This window comes from Canis lupus, chromosome 6 (genome assembly GCF_048164855.1).
Source record: "Canis lupus baileyi chromosome 6, mCanLup2.hap1, whole genome shotgun sequence".
Classification (NCBI taxonomy): Eukaryota; Metazoa; Chordata; class Mammalia; order Carnivora; family Canidae; genus Canis; species Canis lupus.
The window spans coordinates 57,010,067-57,027,944 of NC_132843.1; the positions used below are offsets into that span (position 1 = coordinate 57,010,067).

General features: G+C 39.9%; 1 protein-coding gene across 14 annotated transcripts in view; it reads left to right on the plus strand.

The window, feature by feature from the left end:
- Nucleotides 1-17,878, plus strand: part of RABGAP1L (RAB GTPase activating protein 1 like) — a 728,064-nt gene that overhangs the window by 684,012 nt on the left and 26,174 nt on the right. For 9 of the 14 annotated variants that reach the window (XM_072830693.1, XM_072830694.1, XM_072830691.1 and 6 more), the window contains one exon: nucleotides 10,990-11,082. In XM_072830693.1, coding sequence (XP_072686794.1) covers nucleotides 10,990-11,082 — 93 coding nt within the window. Of the gene's footprint in view, nucleotides 1-10,989; nucleotides 11,083-11,266; nucleotides 11,569-16,294; nucleotides 16,643-17,878 lie in introns of those variants that run through there. The other 5 variants (XM_072830698.1, XM_072830697.1, XM_072830705.1 and 2 more) reach the window with 2 other exon arrangements.

Below are 17,878 nucleotides of genomic sequence, written 5' to 3' on the forward strand. Positions count from 1 at the left end.
GAGGCAGAGACACAGGGAGAGGGAGAAGCAGGCTCCATTCAGGGAGCCGGATGTGGGACTTGATCCCAGGTCTCCCAAGACCACACCCCAGGCCTACAGCGGCGGTAAACTGCTAAGCCACTGGGGCTGCCCTATTATGGTCCCTTTTCATGTTACTTTGTCTTCCTCAGTATACTTAATTTTATAGAATGGGTAAAGTAAACCCAACTCAACTTTGTGAGGCTTGAGTAATAAAAAATATGTTAAGTGCTTAACCTAGTACAATGACATGCATTGTGTGCTCAATAAAAGGAGGTGGTCACAGTGGTTGTGATTTGTGTTAACCCCATTTTAAAAAAATAAATAATTAAAGCTCTGAGTAAGAGGTTTAAGTGATTTGCTTCTAAAATTATGTAGCTAGTATTTACCAGAGAAGAACCTCAAATGCAAGCTTATTTAGCCCTAAGCTACCCTAAATATAATATTGAAGAGAAACTCGATTGCTTAAATATTCTTGAAGCAAATGATTTTTCCTTATCTATCTATCTATCTATCATCTATCTATCTATCTATTTAAAGTGGGCTCCATACTGGGTGTGGAGGCCAACGTGAAACTTGAACCCACGACCCTGAGATCAAGACCTGAACTGAGATCAAGAATCAGACTCTTAACCAACTGAGCCACCCAGGCACCCCAATTTTTCCCTTTTTACAACTTGATTGTGTCCTTACAGCCAAACTGTTTATATAATAGATTCTTGAGATATTCTGGAACATTAAAAATAGTCCTTCCTGATCTTACAAATTTATTCTCCCCTAAAGTTTATTTATAAGTTGGTTGTTTGAAACACAGAATGGATATTCCCTTAGAAACTGGTGATTATATTCTTAGGCCAGTCCATTAAAAGCCTCTTCAGCCTGCGCCCCACTCCCTTAGCACTTGATGTTTTAATTCAGTGGTTTTTAAACAGACAATACAGTATAGCAGAATTGCCTAAGCTTTGTAAAATTAGAGATGCCTGATCATACCTTAGACCTTTCAATTAGAATCCTGAGGTGAATATGCTGACTCCATCCCAGCAGAAGGAATAGCGCGCCCATCCTGAGATAAGTCAGAATATGTGCAGAAGGAAGTAAAAGAAGTCCAGGATGGCTATGGCTATGGTAGAACCTGGTGAGCCTGGGACGCCCGGGTGGCTCAGCGGTTGAGCATCTGCCTTCAGCCCAGGGTGTGATCCTGGGATCCCAGATTGAGTCCTCCATCGGGCTCCCTGCAAGGAGCCTGCTGCTTGTGTGTCTGCCTCTCTCTCTCTATGTCTCTCATGAATAAATAAATAAATCTTTAAAAAGAAAAAGAACCTAGTGAGCCCTAAACTCTTTTCATTATGCATTCCTATCAGTAAAAGCAATTTAAGCACATACTTCCAATATATGTACTTTCATTTTTAAATACATTAATGTATACTTTAATAAAATACACACAAAAATAGACATTTGAAAAAGATAAGGTTAAAAAATAGAACTAGAGGGGTACCCAGGTGGCTCAGTGAGTTAATAAGCACCCAATTCTTGATTTTGGCTCAGGCCATGATCTCAGGGTCCTGGGATCTAGCCCTGCATCAGGCTCCTTTCTCAGGGGTGAGTCTGCTTTTCTTTCTGCCCTTCCCCTTTCCCTTGTGCTTATACTCTTTGTCTCTCAAATAAATAAATAAAATATTTTTAAAAACTAGAAATTCTGATAATTGCCTTTTGCATCTATTTGGATCCTTTCGTGTACTTCTTGGGATGGGTGAACCCCATTTTTACAAAATGGAGGCATAGAGAATGAGGGAGGAATAGTAGATAGAGACCAGATCCGATAGGACAAGCAGAGTTATGTCAAGTATTTCTCTCTCTATCCTAAATGCAACAGGAAGCAATTGAAAAATTTAGGAAGAGGAATGATAAGAGATTTGCATTCTGAAAAAACATTGCCCTATGGAAAAAAAGTTTTGGAGTAGAGCAAGGACAGATACAGAGAGATCATTTTGGAGCTTATTGCAGTGATGGGAGGGGATTATGGCTTAAATTTGGTTGGGGTCAACAGGATTCAAAAGAAGACAAGCAAGGAGACATGAATGATTTCATGGTCCTCGGTGGGGGTAGGAGTCACCTGTGGGTTTCTCACTTGAGCATCTGGATGGAAAATGAACAGTGGGAGAACTGGCTGGAGTTAGGCAGTGGGTGATGAGTCCAAATTTAAAATGTCTCCTATGTGAAATATCTAAAAGATGATATCAGGTTAACAGGTGGATAGGTAGGTTGAGCTCAGTAGAAGTCCTGGGCTGGAAATTGTAAAATAGGAATTGTCAAGATATAGATAGTAAAGAAATTACTCCACCTCCAGATATTATTTATTGGTAGGAAAGCCCAAGCACAATACCAAGGAGTTCTAAAAAAGAAAAGTATACAAGATTAGATTCATAGGACTGGAAATGAGGAATTAGAAATGAACAGATAAGCAGTTTCTGTCAAATGCCACAGTTTCTTAAATTTGCTACAGCATTAGGAACAGACAGCATATATTAGAATGTGGTAAAGAAAGTTGAAATAGATATTTCATAAACTTTCATAGATATTTTGATAAGCATACCACATTCAGGAGTGAGCCATGAATATTGGAAAGTGACTCACATCATACAATTATTCATTAATGAGTCCAGGAACCTGTCATGGGTGTGTGCACCATTAGGCTTGAGTAATTGGAAAGCTGAACATGCCAGATGAGATGAATTCAGGAAAAGAACACCTAGTCATTTGATGTCTATAAGCCTACAAGAGAGAAGTACTTTCCTTGTCCCCATGCCCTTAAACCATTCCTTACTAGAATACAACTTGCCAGAGGTGGGGGGTAGAAGATGGGTGAAATAGGTAAAGGGGGTCACAGGGTACAAACTTAAAGTTATAAAATAAATAAGTCCTTAGGGAAATAATGTACAGCATGGTGGCTGTAGTTAATAATGCTGCATTGCACATTTGAAACTTGCTAAGAGAGTAGATCTTATGAGTTACAAAAATACTTTCTCTAACTTAACTAGACTTATTTGAGATGATCATTTTGCAATGTATACAAATACTGAATCATATCATACACGTGAAGCTAATATAAGGTTATATGTCACCTATGCCTCAATAAAAAAGAATACAATTAATCATCATTTATAGGTTCTTATGGTCTCTGAAGTTTTTTCCCCCCTAATCTCATGGGGTAAAATATCATTGACTATGTTCCGCCTCCTCCTAGTGCTAAAAGCTTAGAAAGAGTCAAAGTAACTTCTTTTGCTGAACACTGTGAAGAAGATTAAGTGAAGCCTACAACCCCAGATCACCAAGAAATGTCATACCATAGGTGTCTGTTTCTTCTCTAATGATTAAATGGGATCATCTATATTCATCCTAAGAAATTATTTGAAGCAAAAAAAATTATTTGAAGTGAGCAAGAACAGTACATAATTTCTAGAACCTTTGGCTTATTAATTTTTGGGCACTCAGACTCCTGGCCATCAGGAAAATTTTAAATAGATCTCGGCAGCCTTTTTTTTTTTTTTTTTTTAATAGTGATTTACTTTGCCAGCATTTGCATCCATTAATAAATATTTTTGTATCTTTTATTTTTGAAATAGAGAAGCAGACTCATCAAGTTTTAAATAATAGCTCTGACAAGTGACTAGCCCATTGTTAAAATTTAGCACAGGAGAAATGCGATTTTTTAATTGGGCAAGAAAGCTTACATACGCCAGTCTTAATGAAAATTCTCCTCATGGAGGTGCTCCTCCCCGTCCCCCAGCAAATTTCTTCTTGCACCTTTTATGAAAATATGTACTGATAGCCTTTTATTGCACATATGAAACTATATGGTAATTAGACGCATATTTGGCACTACATCTAGGTTGTCGGCTTCCTCAGGAGCTTTGCCTTAATTGGTCCCAGGCGGTAGAGCAAAGTGGTCAAAGAGGACAGAAGATAGAGGGAGATGGTGGCCTAGATCCCATTTCTGACTCTGTTTACCAGCTGTATGATCTTGGGAAAGTTGCCTCTCTTCAAGGAGGTTTTCTTATTTGTAAAATCCAAATAATACCTCGCAGAGTTGTTGAGAGGCTTAAATATATAATTTTCTAAATTATAGCCTTAGAAGTGTTAGGGAATTCTTTGACATGCAGGCACTTCGTGTTTCTCTTTGTGCCAATTACTGCTGATCCAAAACAGAACAGAAGGAAGAGGACATCATAATATATGAATGCAGTGCTGAAAACCTCCAGTGCCTGTACTGACAGCACAGCTCAGAGGTTTTCAGCACAAATCCCACTTTTTCTCGAGTGTCTACCCTTCATCCCTTAATGCCTTCCCCTTCCTCCCTATTTGTGTTGTGTGGGCATCCAAACCGTAACGGTGACTGGAGGGCACAACCAACATTTAGTAGGCGCTGTCATAAATGGGCAAAGGATACTAGGGGCTCAGAAATGGGAAGTAGACCCTAATGCAACCCCAGATCATTCCACCCAGAATGCCAGTAATACCCCTACCTTGAGAAACACTAGTCGCTCCTAGATTCTTTTCTCTAGTTAATTTCGAATCCACTTTTCACAACATTGATGCACTCTTCCATAAGACCAACATATGCCAAGAATCCTGCCGTATACGCTGCAGAGTACAGACCAGGTTGAAAATCCTGCACACATCTATTCAACTCTCTGTGCCACTCCCCTCTTTCTGTGTATATGTTTCCCTTGTTAATAGAATGGGCAAGCTTCCCATTTGTTAATTCAGAATTAGTTCTGTTATTCCATTAGTTACAATCCAGAGCTTAAGATCTGTGCTGTTTGAAAAGACACCTTAAACGCCTTCATGTATAAAGAATCACATATGATAATCAGGAATCCTAACCACATCATGTATGTAAGAGAAGTATGTTTTATTAAAAATAACTAACACACATGAAATTCAAGTATTAGCAAGGACTACTCAATGTAATAAAAGTAAAAGCAAGGCAGTAAAACTAGGTGTCGCTAGTGAGATAAAGATGGTTAAATTAATCTAAAATTGATATACAACAAAAATTATGTATATCCACAAACGTATTTTCATTCTATCAGAGTCATATGTAAAAACAAGACATGTATGCTTTAGATGAAAAGAAGAGAGGGGTGCCTGGGTGGCTCAGTCGGTTAAGCATCTGCCTTCAGTTCAGGTCATGAGGTCTGGGATTGAGCCCCACATTGGGCTCCCTGCTCAGGGGGAACCTGCCTTTCCCTTTACTTTTGCCCCTCCCCCTCCTTGCACTCTCTCTGTCAAATAAATAAATAAAATCTTTAAGAAAAAAACAGAAAAGAAAGAAGAGGGAGAGCATAGGAAAAGAAAGTTGAGCATATTCTTCAGTCTTCCTCTCCCACTTCTCCAGCTGAGGCTGGTATGATGGCATGATGACAGGTGAGAGAAATAATAAAGCAAATAAGCAACTATTGCACTTTCTCCTTTCAAGGTCACTCTCCCACCGCCCCCTTGCCCTTAAGTTCATAAAGCTCTTTTCTATGTATTTCCTGTTAACAGCTGAATAGGACCCACTTTCATCAGTAAATGGCAAGTGACTGCACTGGTGACCAGGACAGGAGTTAATAGAGCCTCCCCAGTGATTTAGTATTATAGCCCAGTGAGGATGAGTGTCAGGGTAATAGATGAAAAAGCCCCCTTGATTTAGTCATGTCCTTCAAACTGCTGCTCGTGGAGTCATTTTAGATCTGAACAGGCATTTTAAAAATGGAATATGATAAAATGCAAGAGAAAATATCAGGAGACATCATACAGATCCTTAGCAAAAATAGTTCAGTTTAAGAAATGCCACAACTGGTTGCCATTGGTGGTAAGGAGGAGAAGGCAGGAAGGGACTCAATGAATCTACACATTGGCTGGGGTGGAGTTGTTTTTATCTACTGCTTACTGCTATTCTGATATTTGTAACGTAAGAACTGACAGTATACAGTTTATTTTATATTGATGTAATTTGCGATTGGTTGTAAAATGCGGTTACTCTTTCAGCAAGAGCTTTTAAGACTTTCAATGAGTTTTGTTTGTAAACACTTGGTAGTTCAGTTGATAGTTATGATTTATAATATGTTGTTGGACTAGTTTCTTACTGTTACCACAACACAAAACTATAAATTTAGAGGCTTTTTAAAAAAATATTTTATTTATTTATTCATGAGAGACACCGAGAGGCAGAGACATATAGGGAGAGGGAGAAGCAGGCTGCCCCCAGGAAGCCTGAGGTGAGACTCTACCCCAGGACTCCAGGATCAGGACCCGAGCCAAAGGCAGACGCTCAACCACTGAGACACCCAGGTGCCCAAATTTAGAGGCTTTAAAGACTTTGATAAATTTATTATTTTACAGTTCTGTAGGTGAGAAGTCTAACATGGGTTTCATTAGGCTAAAATCAAGGCGTCAGCAGGGCTGCATTCCTTTCTGGAAGGCTCTCCTTGTCTTTTTTAGATTCTAGAGGCTGCCCACATTCCCTTCTTCCTCTGTCTTCAAAGTCAGCAACATAAAATTTATTTGGCTTTTCTGCAACAGTCACATCTCCTCTGACTGAAGTCTGGAAAAGGTCTCCTCTTTTTATGACTCGTAGGATTTCATTGGGCCTACCTAGGAAGTCCAAGATCACTTCCCCATCTCAATGTCCTTAACCTCAATCACATCTACAGAATACAACTTGCCTTGGAAGTTAGCATGTTCATAAGTTCTGGGCATTAGGATGCAGACATCTTTGGTGGGGAGGGGGCATTTTTTGTCTACCATAATTGTGTATATTGACTCTTGCTTCCAAAATATTTTTCTTGTAAAATAAATTTGTGTAAGAAAGTCAATTGATTTAAGGAAAAAAATCATCGATAAAAAGTATTTGGATATGGCAAAAATAATGAAAATAGCACTCACATGACTTAAAGAATATTGGGAAATACACAGGTCCTGACAGCCCAGAGTACAAGCCAGAGAAACAGTGGTCCAACCCATATTCCAGATCATTCTGCCACAACCAGCTGGCTCAGTCCAATGTTCTTAGCATGTGGGTTCACTTTCCTCATCTTGAAGACAGGGATTGTACCAGAAAGACGGTCTCCAAAGGTCCTACATAAATGGTTATATTATGAATTTAAATGTCAGGGTTAAGCATATTGTGAAATAACCAAAATACCATATAATATTTAAAACATTAAAACACTGCTTCTTTTTTTCTTTTTTTTAAAGATTTATTTATTTATTTATTTATTTATTTATTTATTTATTTATTTATTTATGATAGAGAGAGAGAGGCAGAGACAAAGGAGGAAGGAGAAGCAGGCTCCATGCCAGGAGCCCAACGTGGGACTCGATCCTGAGACTCCAGGATCGCGCCCTGGGCCAAAGGCAGGCACCAAACCCCTGAGCCACCCAGGGATCCCCTAAAACACTGCTTCTATTTGAAATGCTTGCTTCCCCAAATGTAGTTGTCAAGTCCAAAATGTCAGGCCTTGGCTAATTATTTAAACGATTGCTATTATACTTATTGGGGATTGTCCTCCCAGAGTTTCTCTATTGGGGTTGTTTTTAAAAAACACCTTTTTGAACTGGTGAATGCTCATTATCAGTTGCACTTATCAAACAATTATGGATTCTTTGAGGATGTTTGCTGAATTTAGTCAAATAGGGGGTATTGGACAGGTAGAAGATGGATGGTGGGTGGAAGAAGTCTCCCAAATTAGGTCAACATTTGAAAGGATTGGTGATTTTCCAAGTGCACACTTCTATTAAAAATGTTTAACTTAAGGGGAGAGATGTCTGTAGTACTTTGAGATAATAAGTTGTTTCAATTCTAGTAATTCTTAATGACTTTCTGTTCTTTTAATTAAAACTACATATTAAAGAAATATTTTATTCCTTTCTGTGCTAAGAAAAATTTTAAGCTCAATAATACATTCCCCAAAATAAAATCAATTTTGTCCTGAAATACAGTTTTAAAAACTGTGATAGTCTATGTTCTTTGATTATCTCATAAATAGCAGTTTCATATCAGCTCACCTTTCTCCTTCCCCCCTCCCCCCCTTTCACTTTGTGCCAATCACAGGTGGATGCTCAATATCACCCCACAGCACAAGATAAATAAGCTTGGAAGGTTTCCTAGCAACATATTGTTCTGGGAACCTGCTCTGTTTCCCTGAACAAGATGAAGCCAAACATCCTAGAATCTCAGCCAGATGGGAAAGGATTAGCTTATTGAGGGTGTTTAATGCATTCTTTTAAAATTTCACATTAAAATGAACCTCTTAACATAAGTAGCAAGATTGACTTTTAAAAGGACACTTTTTACATGAAAAAAATTCTATAATACTTTGAATTTTTAAAATATGATTTTAGAAGATATTCTCTAGAAGCAAGCCTACAATGTGTAATTCAGCCATTGGTGGGTGAATAGGTCCATTTTAGAAACCATGTAGAAATACTTCCACATGGGACTGATGTTCAGACTGGTCCCCACTAGTTCCTGTGTTCAGGTGCAGAAATACGGACGTACTTCCCATCTTGTGGGTAAATGGCTGCAGGAGGAGGCCCCCCATCCCACCCCCCCTTGATCCTGCTCCTAGGATGCCTTAGAAACACCTGTCCCTGCTGAAAACTGAGACTTCTTCCCCTTTTCCTCAGCTCCAGGGCTACTTCGGTGCCAAGGACTTGCTACTTCATCTTAAGAGCCTTTTGGTTTTTGGAGTATAGTAATACATACAGAAAAAAAAGCAGCTAGAGGAAATTGAGGCCCCCTATTAAAGCTCAGAAGAGGGGGCACCAGGGTGGCTCAGTCGGTTAAGCGTCTGCCTTCAGCTCAGGTTATGATCCCAGGTCTGGGGCTTGAGCCCTTGAGCCCCCTGCTCAGCTCTCCCTCTGCTGCTCCCCCTGCTTGTGCTGTGTCTCTCGCAAATAAATAAATAAAATATTTTTTAAGAATTAAAAAAAAATAAAGTCTAGAAGAAATAATGTTGCTGCTATTTTGTTGGTACATGATCACATATATTTTCCTGGTTTATCTGATGATTTTGAGGCCAAAAGTCAGGAGTTGGTGCTTTCCTGCTGTTTGCATTCTGGCTCAGCACGGTGTACTCTTGAAGGTCTCTGGAGATGAAGTAAGAAAAAATGAGTTTCTCATGACAGTATTCAGCAGTGGTTTTGCAATTCAGTTCCACCCTGAAAAATGTCCTTAACTTCTTGTTTCACTGGGGAAACTCCCCCATCAGCCAGAAGGATATTGTCACTCTGTGGTTGTTGAATGATTTTTACTGTCTCAAGTTTGGACTGAGTTTGTGAAACCTCCAGGTTGTGGTGAGAAACAGGTAATTCCAGTACTTGGGAGTGCTCCTGGATGTAAGAGCAGAGGGATTAGAATACAGAGGGGCAGGACCCATGGCATCTTTGCTTTTTATTTAACAAGTTCTCTGGCCAGATTCTAACATATATTGCATGTTTTCTAAATACCGTATCTTGAACTCGACAAGAAACCATCTGCTGTGAGCCTCCTGTGGGCCAACGACTTATCGTGACGACAGTTACTAAGGAGCATCATCAACACATCATCTTCGCCTTCCAGTCCCTGAGAATCCAGCAAAATAACACATCTGTTGTCTTTTTTAAAATTAGATAATTTTTTCCCTTGTTTCAAGTCACTTATTCTAGCACCTGAACATTAAATAAAGATTTTGATGTTGAAAGGAATTATATAATTTTGATTGGCCAAGGAAGGCCTAAAAGTAGGCTTAATCTGTTATATGGAACATAGATGAAAGCATATTAATTTTATTGAATACTTTAAAAAAATTTTCCAGGAACCAGGTAATATTTTAGATACTTGGCCTGCATTACAGCGTTTAATTTTCCTGACAGCCGTTACGAAGCAGAAATTTGTTTGCCTGTTGCTATATAGATGACAAAACTCAGGCTAAGAGAAGTTAAATACTGATTGCTAAGAGGTTTCATAATTAATAATAAAAGAAAAAATAGTAGGCATTCAGACCCTGGTCTATCTAGGGCCAAATAAAATGACCTGTATTCTGTGTTATGCTTATGTGTTTATTTTTAGTATTATAAGTCCTAGTCTTTTTTCAGAAAACAGTAGACTACTGTCTTTGAAAGATGACACAATTTAGTAAGAAATAGATGAGTTGTTTAGATGATTTTCTATTATCTCATACAGCACAACGATTCTGTTATTTATTGGGAGTTTTCAGTGACAGACCTTATTCTCCCTGATGCAATATATTAACTATTTAGAAATATTTCATGTTACTCACTTTTTTTATTTTTATAAAATAATTTTCCTTTTCAACATGGTAGAGGCTACGAATGAATTTTACCAAAAAGTGGTTAGAATTAACCACTGGCAAATACATTTACAAGGAACAGTTATGACATAACAATGTTGCAGAACAGAAATGGACATTTGCAAATAAAGTTTTGTTTATTTACAACACAGCCACTCTCGCTTGCTTATGTATTACTTACAGCAGTGTTTCTGCAATGACAACAGAGTGGAGTGGTTGTGACCTAGACCATGTGGCCCAGCCTAAAATGTACTGTCGAGGCTTTGACAGAAAAAGTTTCCAGACCTATGCTCTTGGATCTATACTGCCCCCCGCCCCTACTTTGAGTTGGGTGTGTGCCATTAGAATACCAGAGACTTAAATTAGGAAACATACCAGGAAATGTTTTCCTGGGGTGCCTGGGTGGCTCAGTGGTTTAGTACTTGCCTTCGGCCCAGGGTGTGATCCTGGCGTTCCAGAATCGAGTCCCACATCGGGCTTCTTGCATGGAGCTTCCTTCTCCCTCTGCCTGTGTCTCTGCCTCTGTGTATGTGTGTGTCTCATGAATAAATAAATGAAATCTTTTTTTTTTTTAAAGGAAATGTTTTCCTACATCATGTCCTTATCTGACATGCTTTTCTTCTAATCCCTGTAGGTACCAACCAAGAAACTGAAGAAATATGAGAAAGAATACCAGACAATGCGAGAGAGTCAGCTGCAGCAGGAAGACCCAATGGATAGATACAAGGTATGAGAGGCCTGGGTCACCCATGAGAGCAGAGTGCCTTCTTCCCTAAAGTAGGAGTAGTGGCAAGTTCCCCTCCCTCTGTTCCTTCTTGATTTAGACGCACTCTGGCCATGATAAATGTCCAGGTATGTTTTCATTTCAGGAAACTCTTGAGTAGCCAACCATAATATTTCTTTTCTTTCAGTTTGTATATTTGTAGGTAACTCCACCTGTTGCATTTATACTTGGAATCTTCATAAGAAGCTGAGAGAAAGAGAGGGAAAAAGAAAGAGAGAAAGTGGCTATCGACTACTTTCAAAAATGAGAAAACAAGTGGCACAGTACTGTGTTAGCTGTGCATGGTCACATCCACAAAGACTTTTAGAAGGTGAATTGTTCCCAGCTTGGCACGAGAATGTTTCAGACTTTCCTCTGTCTGTAGCAACTGTCAAAAATACAAACTCATTTGGAAGGAAAAATAAAACCCACAAAGGTTAATGGAGCACAGTAATGGTGTTTGTCGCAACATTTATTTCCACAAATCTGAGTAACAGTGACATCTCATTATAGTACAGTCCCAGAATCAAGGCTGACTTCAGTTGAATATCTTAGTTAGTTGTAGTATTTTTTAAAAATTGGGCCCCTCTCATCGATAGAGCTCTTCAATGGTAATTAGCAACACTATTCCCATGAAGCAATGTTGGGGAAACACTGATTTCAAACTTACTGTTTTCCAGCTGACATATTGTCTCTCTTGAACATGTTTTAATTCCTCAGATTCCTACAGATGGGTAATGGTTCCCTCCCTTTTCATGTCAGTAACACTGGGATTACAGAGTATTGTAATTTTCACACTGAGCACCACCAATGCCAAAATATGCTGCCAAAAAAAAGTACTGGGGCGCCATTATTAATTTAATCACCCACAGTGGGCAGACTTCCACTTTTGTAACTGTAGTTGCCTTTATGTGGTCAGAGAAATCAACAAGGGCCGCTGTAGCCACAGTACCTCTTGTCTCTGTTGCTGAGCTGAGTGACATGGGAGGCTCCCAGAGGGGCATGGCAGGAGTACATGGATTTTGTAGTCAGAACTGAGTTCAAATACTGGCTTTCCAAGAAAAAAAAACACAGAATTTGTTATCCACATTGAGGGGTTTTAATACCTATCCCATTGTTCAGCATCTTGGCTAGTTATTGAACCTCTTCCTCATCTGTGAAACACATAGTAGCATACACATTTCCTTGAAGGACTTTTGCAAAGATGAGGGATGTTGTGTGGTAGTACCTAGCACATAGTTGGTGTTCAGTAATTGGTTGTTATTAGCCTTATTAGACCTACTGCCTCCAAGTACCCCGATATTACTAAAGTAATATCCCCTCACATGAATCTGTACTCCCAGTCCCTTGCTTATCTTCTCCATATATCTCCCAAGCATTGCTTCCCGATAATCCGACATCAGTATGTTTCTCCCTGTGTTTATAGAACTGGCTAAAGGACTGACAGTAAGATCCCACATACTGCTGTGGTAGGTAACATTAACCCATAAACTACTCACAGAATAAGGTTTGAAGCTGATTTCCACCACCACCACCCCTCAATAAAACTAATTTTAATGTAGCTTACATAGCATGCTGCTTTAGAAAGGCTTGAAGCAGTCATTATAAAATTTTTTTTTAATTTTTTAAAAAAATTTATTTATGATAGTCACACAGAGAGAGAGAGAGAGAGGCAGAGACATAGGCAGAGGGAGAAGCAGGCTCCATGCACCGGGAGCCCGACGTGGGATTCGATCCCAGGTCTCCAGGATTGTGCCCTGGGCCAAAGGCAGGCGCTAAACCACTGCGCCACCCAGGGATCCCATAAAATATTTTTAAGGATTTAAAATGAAAAAAAAAAAAAAAAGGATTTAAAATGAAGCCCTCCTACTGCTTATACTATCATTGTAATTTTCTTAGTTGCCATCATTACAAATAAAATCTGGGAAGAGTGCTTTAAAAACAGAAGAGAAGGAAACGAAAGACTAAAATTGCATATTTAAAATCAGTCTGGGACTGAGCTTCATACTGTTTCTTAAATCCTTTTCGTATCAAAGTAGATATGTATAAACAGTGCAGTGTATATTATTTTTTAAAGAGTACTTATCACACGCAAGACTTTCAGTGTGTGCACATTTTACTGAGAGACCAAACTAGAATTAAACTTTTTTTTTATTCTGAAAGCAGATACTACTTTTAACTTATGATATTCTCTATAACTCTTTCTTTTGTATTATTATTATTATTAAAGTTTAATTTATTTATTTATTCACGAGACACAGAGAGAGAGAGGCAGAGACATAGGCAGAGGGAGAAGCAGGCCTCCCACTGGGAGCCCCTTGGTCCCGAATCCCAGGATCACACCCCAAGTGGAAGGCAAACGCCCAACCGCTGAGCCACCCAGGTGGCTATTATATTTATATTTTGTGTTATCATAATAGCTTGTCAATACATCTAATATTTCTATACCCTTTTAATAACATTTAGATATTTATATTGGCGATATACTTGGTGAAGTTATGGTTCTCAAATTATAATTACATTTTCAAGGTGACAGTTGACAACATGGTTTTCAGCCATCAATAGATTTGTTCTTTCAGATATTCAACATCCAGTTTAAGAAGCTAATTATAATTACCTTAAAGTAGGAGAGTGTTCTAAGAAATACCTTTTTAGCCTTTTAGCCTCTTCTAAATCTAATCCTGTCAAGAATAAGATCTATGTTCCTGGAATGAGCACTTTATAATTCATAGATTTTGGACTGGGAAGCCAGTTGTGTAAATTCTTAAGAATTACTTGGGAAGGGGGATCCCTGGGTGGCTCAGTGGTCTGCCTTGGGCTCAGGGTGTGATCCCAGGGTCCCGGGGTGGAGTCCTGAATCAGGCTCCCTGTGGGGAGCCTGCTTTGCTCTCTGCCTGTGTCTCTGCCTCTCTCTCTGTGTCTCTCATGAAGAAATAAATAAAATCTTAAAAAAAAAAAAAACCTATTTGCACAGATGTGGGGTAAGCCTTAAAAAGCACACCTAATTAAATTAATTTAGTGAGTCTTCCAAAGCATAATGAAGATTATGTTATTACCTGTTCTAGATGGGCAAATCCTAGAAAGAATCAGGAATGCTTAAACTCTCTTGAGTTTGTGACACAGACAGCATTATACATCATTTCTAATTGAAGTATCTTATCAATGTTTAGTATAATTAAATTTAGAATGTTTAATTTCTTCCATGAGGCTAGAAATAGGAATTCTCTTATCAAAGTGTAATTCAAACAGGAAGAAATAATTACTCTAAGTTTACAAAAAGTTTGTCTTCTACATACTAATTTTTGTAGAGCAGTTAGTTGTTCCTGCACATAATTTAAAATTAAGCTATTTAATTAGACATACCAAAAACAATAAAAAATATTTGAAGTAAAGCTTAATTGGACTTGTATTATTTGCCGTCCTTCCATAGCTAATGAAATAACTTAGACCAGTTATCACATTTTGTTTCTAACTTGTCAAGGGAAAGAAGTTTAAATTTTGCTAAACTTCTTACCTGGAAAAAAAAAAAAAAAGACTTCCATTTTTTCTTACTGTGTGGTGCCTTTCCATACTCAGGAAGTCAAGATAAGTGAATCTATCTTTGAAAAGTGTTTTTCTACCAATGAAAAGAAACTTACATTTTATTAATTTTCCTCATCATGGAGACTGTCATTGGTTTTTGGAAGTATTTATGTTTATGAAATAATGTGCTTTTAATGAATTGTAATAGTCAAGAACATGGTTTCTATCTGCCTGTGATAACTTTGTGATAGACTTCAGAAGGCTGCCACTCTTTTTGAGCATGAATAATCCAAAGCATTCACTGTTTGTAGGATGGTGGAAATTGCAAGCCTCAGCAATATTGAGGAATCTTGAGCAAATTTGCTAAGGGGCAGGTGGTTTCTGAAGATGCCTGTTCACTGATTGAGTTATACTTAACGTTTGAGAGAGGTGTACATGTTACGCATATTAAGAATTTCTAAGTTAGTTTATTGATGATCTTCAGAATTCTCCAAGAAGTTTATTCCATTTTTTTGTAAGTTTTGCTTCCTGTAGTATTTCCCAGTAGTATTACTGGGAAATTATGTCACACTAACATGTTTTGACATTATCTGTAACCCGTTTGCTTTCTTAAAAGTTGATTTGTATACTAGAGCAGGGACCTGCAAACTACGGCATGTGGGACAAATCGTTGCACTGCCTGTTTTTGTAAATAAAGTTTTATTGGAACACAGCCACAACCATTGTTTACTTATCATCACCTAGGACTGCTTTTGCACAACAGTGGCAGAGTTTGAGTAGTCCCAACAAAGACCGTATGGTCTGCAAAGCCTAAAATACTCAGTGTCTGGCCATTTACTTTTAAAGTTTGTTGACCCCTGTGCTAGAAAATAATCTAAGACTATTTTTTAAATGCTAGAAGAACTGCAGTCTGGTTTGCCAACTGCCAGTTAGTTATTACTGACAAGAGTTTGTTTTTAGTTTGACATTTAAATTTTAAAAAATTTCTACCAGAAAGATAAAATTGGATATGTTGGGTAAAGGAAGAGCTTAAAGTAATTTCAAATATCCAGATTTTTCTCTCTCAAATCTTCATTTGCAGACAATGTAGACATTTAAACATTTCATCTGTAGGCATTTGTCTTTGAATGTCAGAAAACTGTTTGCTGAAATTTGATGATAATTATCAACTCTCTTAAAAGAATTACCCAAACGAAAATATGCGACAGATGAGTGTGTTGTCGCTAATAAAACAGTACTGGGTCTTTTAGGAAAACATTTTCTCCTGACCCTTAAATGTCTTTAAAAACCATGTGCCAAGAATTCATTATAGCTGTAGACGACACACCCCAAAGGCTGAGCTAGAGTTTCTGAAGCTGCCTCCTCCCCTCATCATTTTTTTCCTTTTTGGCATATATTCTTCTGAATGCCAGTTCACATTTCTCTGGTTTCTCATCATGGAGTAAATGACATTTGTCATCCCTTGTACTGCTTCACCCACACTCCAGCCCTCAGACGCACAGGACAGCTGGAAGCATTCCCCTGCCCAGCAATTTTCATTCTGTTGCCTAAAAATGAACTGTTTTGCAAGATTTCCGACCTCGTCATATAAGGAAGTCCCTTCCCCCCCAGCTGACATAACAACAGTGTAAACAACTCACACCGTAGTTGCTAATAGTTCACGTACAGCATTTCCATCAGCCACGCAGACTGCAAAGGGCAGTGTGGAGAGGGAGGAGTTTAAGTGTTAACTAGTCTTCCTGAGTTGAGACTTGCTCCCTGGCTGCCTCAAGTATACTTTCTTCCAGAGAATGTTTGCCGACATGGAGAGAACTTAAGAGTGAATGACACTCTAGGAAAAACCAAATAGCAAAACAGCAGTAACAAGCGTCTGCTTTGGTTATTGTTTCATGACTGTATTAGTAGGTGTGCGATTTCATTGGATATTCTGTTTTGTTTTTTTTTTTCAATTGTCTTTGTACCTATGATTGAAAACGGTAGTTGGTCTATGACTTTTGAGGAGGTAAGTTATTCATCTGTGTCTGTCTGTGATACCGGCGTCTGTCTGTCTGAAAAAAAATGCAGTATCCTCCTCCCAAAAGTTGCTAACCCAGCTCTCGGGGCGCGCAGCTCCTGTGCCAGCGGGAGGGACTCTGGGGAAAGGGACTCTGCTCTTCGTCCAGGGCTGTCGGCTGTGTGAGATGAAGGGTGCTTGGCCCGGCGCAGTGGGCGCCTTGGGGGCGATGGAAGCAGCGTCTCCTGCGGTCCTTTCGGAGAGGGGCGGGAGGCCGGCTGCCTGGTGTTGGCAGGCTCGGAGCAGCCGGGCACACCTGCGTGTGCAAACCGTGGCACGCGGCTGCCTCTGCACGCACAGGCTGGCGGGCTGACCTTTCAGAGTGAGGCTAAGCCCATCCAGATGGAACTTTCTTCTCTGTTCTAGTAGAAAGGTGAACTTTTTCTTGCATCAGTCAGTTCGGTGGGGGAAGTGCAGGGGTCAGTTTTGGCTCCTCCGGGAAAGGCTGCAAAAGCCAACCCAGTAAGAATCCTCACTCGAACCCTTAGCAAGTGGGGGCAGCTTCCCTCGCAGGACCCCCCACCCCGGGGTGGACAGCGGCGCCCCGGCTGCCGGCTCAGGGCCAGGGAGGACGGCTGAGCACGCCTCCCGCCCCAGGTTCGGACTTTGGAGGACGATACTGCATTTTCGGCCTCACAGCTTGCTTTCCCACGTGTCTGTGAGTGCAGAGCCGGGTCACACTCCCACCGTGCTGCTTGCTGTGCACACACCCAACCGAAGCTTCTTGCTAAAGCCAAGGCAGTAGGGGCGCTCCCATAGGCGAGTTTGCTTTTGAGGGATGCTTAGACCCCCCCCCCAGTATCTCCCAGATCTTCCCTGCCCACCCTGCACCCCCTCGGCCGCGTGTCCATAGGGAAGGGTTCCAGGTGCCACCGGCGTGGTAACGGCACGTTTCCAGTCAGCACGTCAGCCGAGCTCACGTCTCTTCCTTAGATGCTGTCACCCACCAGGCGTTTATCTCCCGGCAACAGTGAAGTAGCCACCTGGTGCATCTTTAAAGGACTCGGAACAAAGTGCTTTTCACGTGTACTTCGCCTGTAGGTTATTTTAACTCCCTGGCAAGTGTGTGTCACTGTCACCTGAAAACCCGGTAGCTGCGACATTGTCACTTGTGCTAAATGACTAAGTAATGGCTGAGGGGACTGTACCTTGGAGTCCCGCAAGGAGTTTCCGGAGGACTCGGAC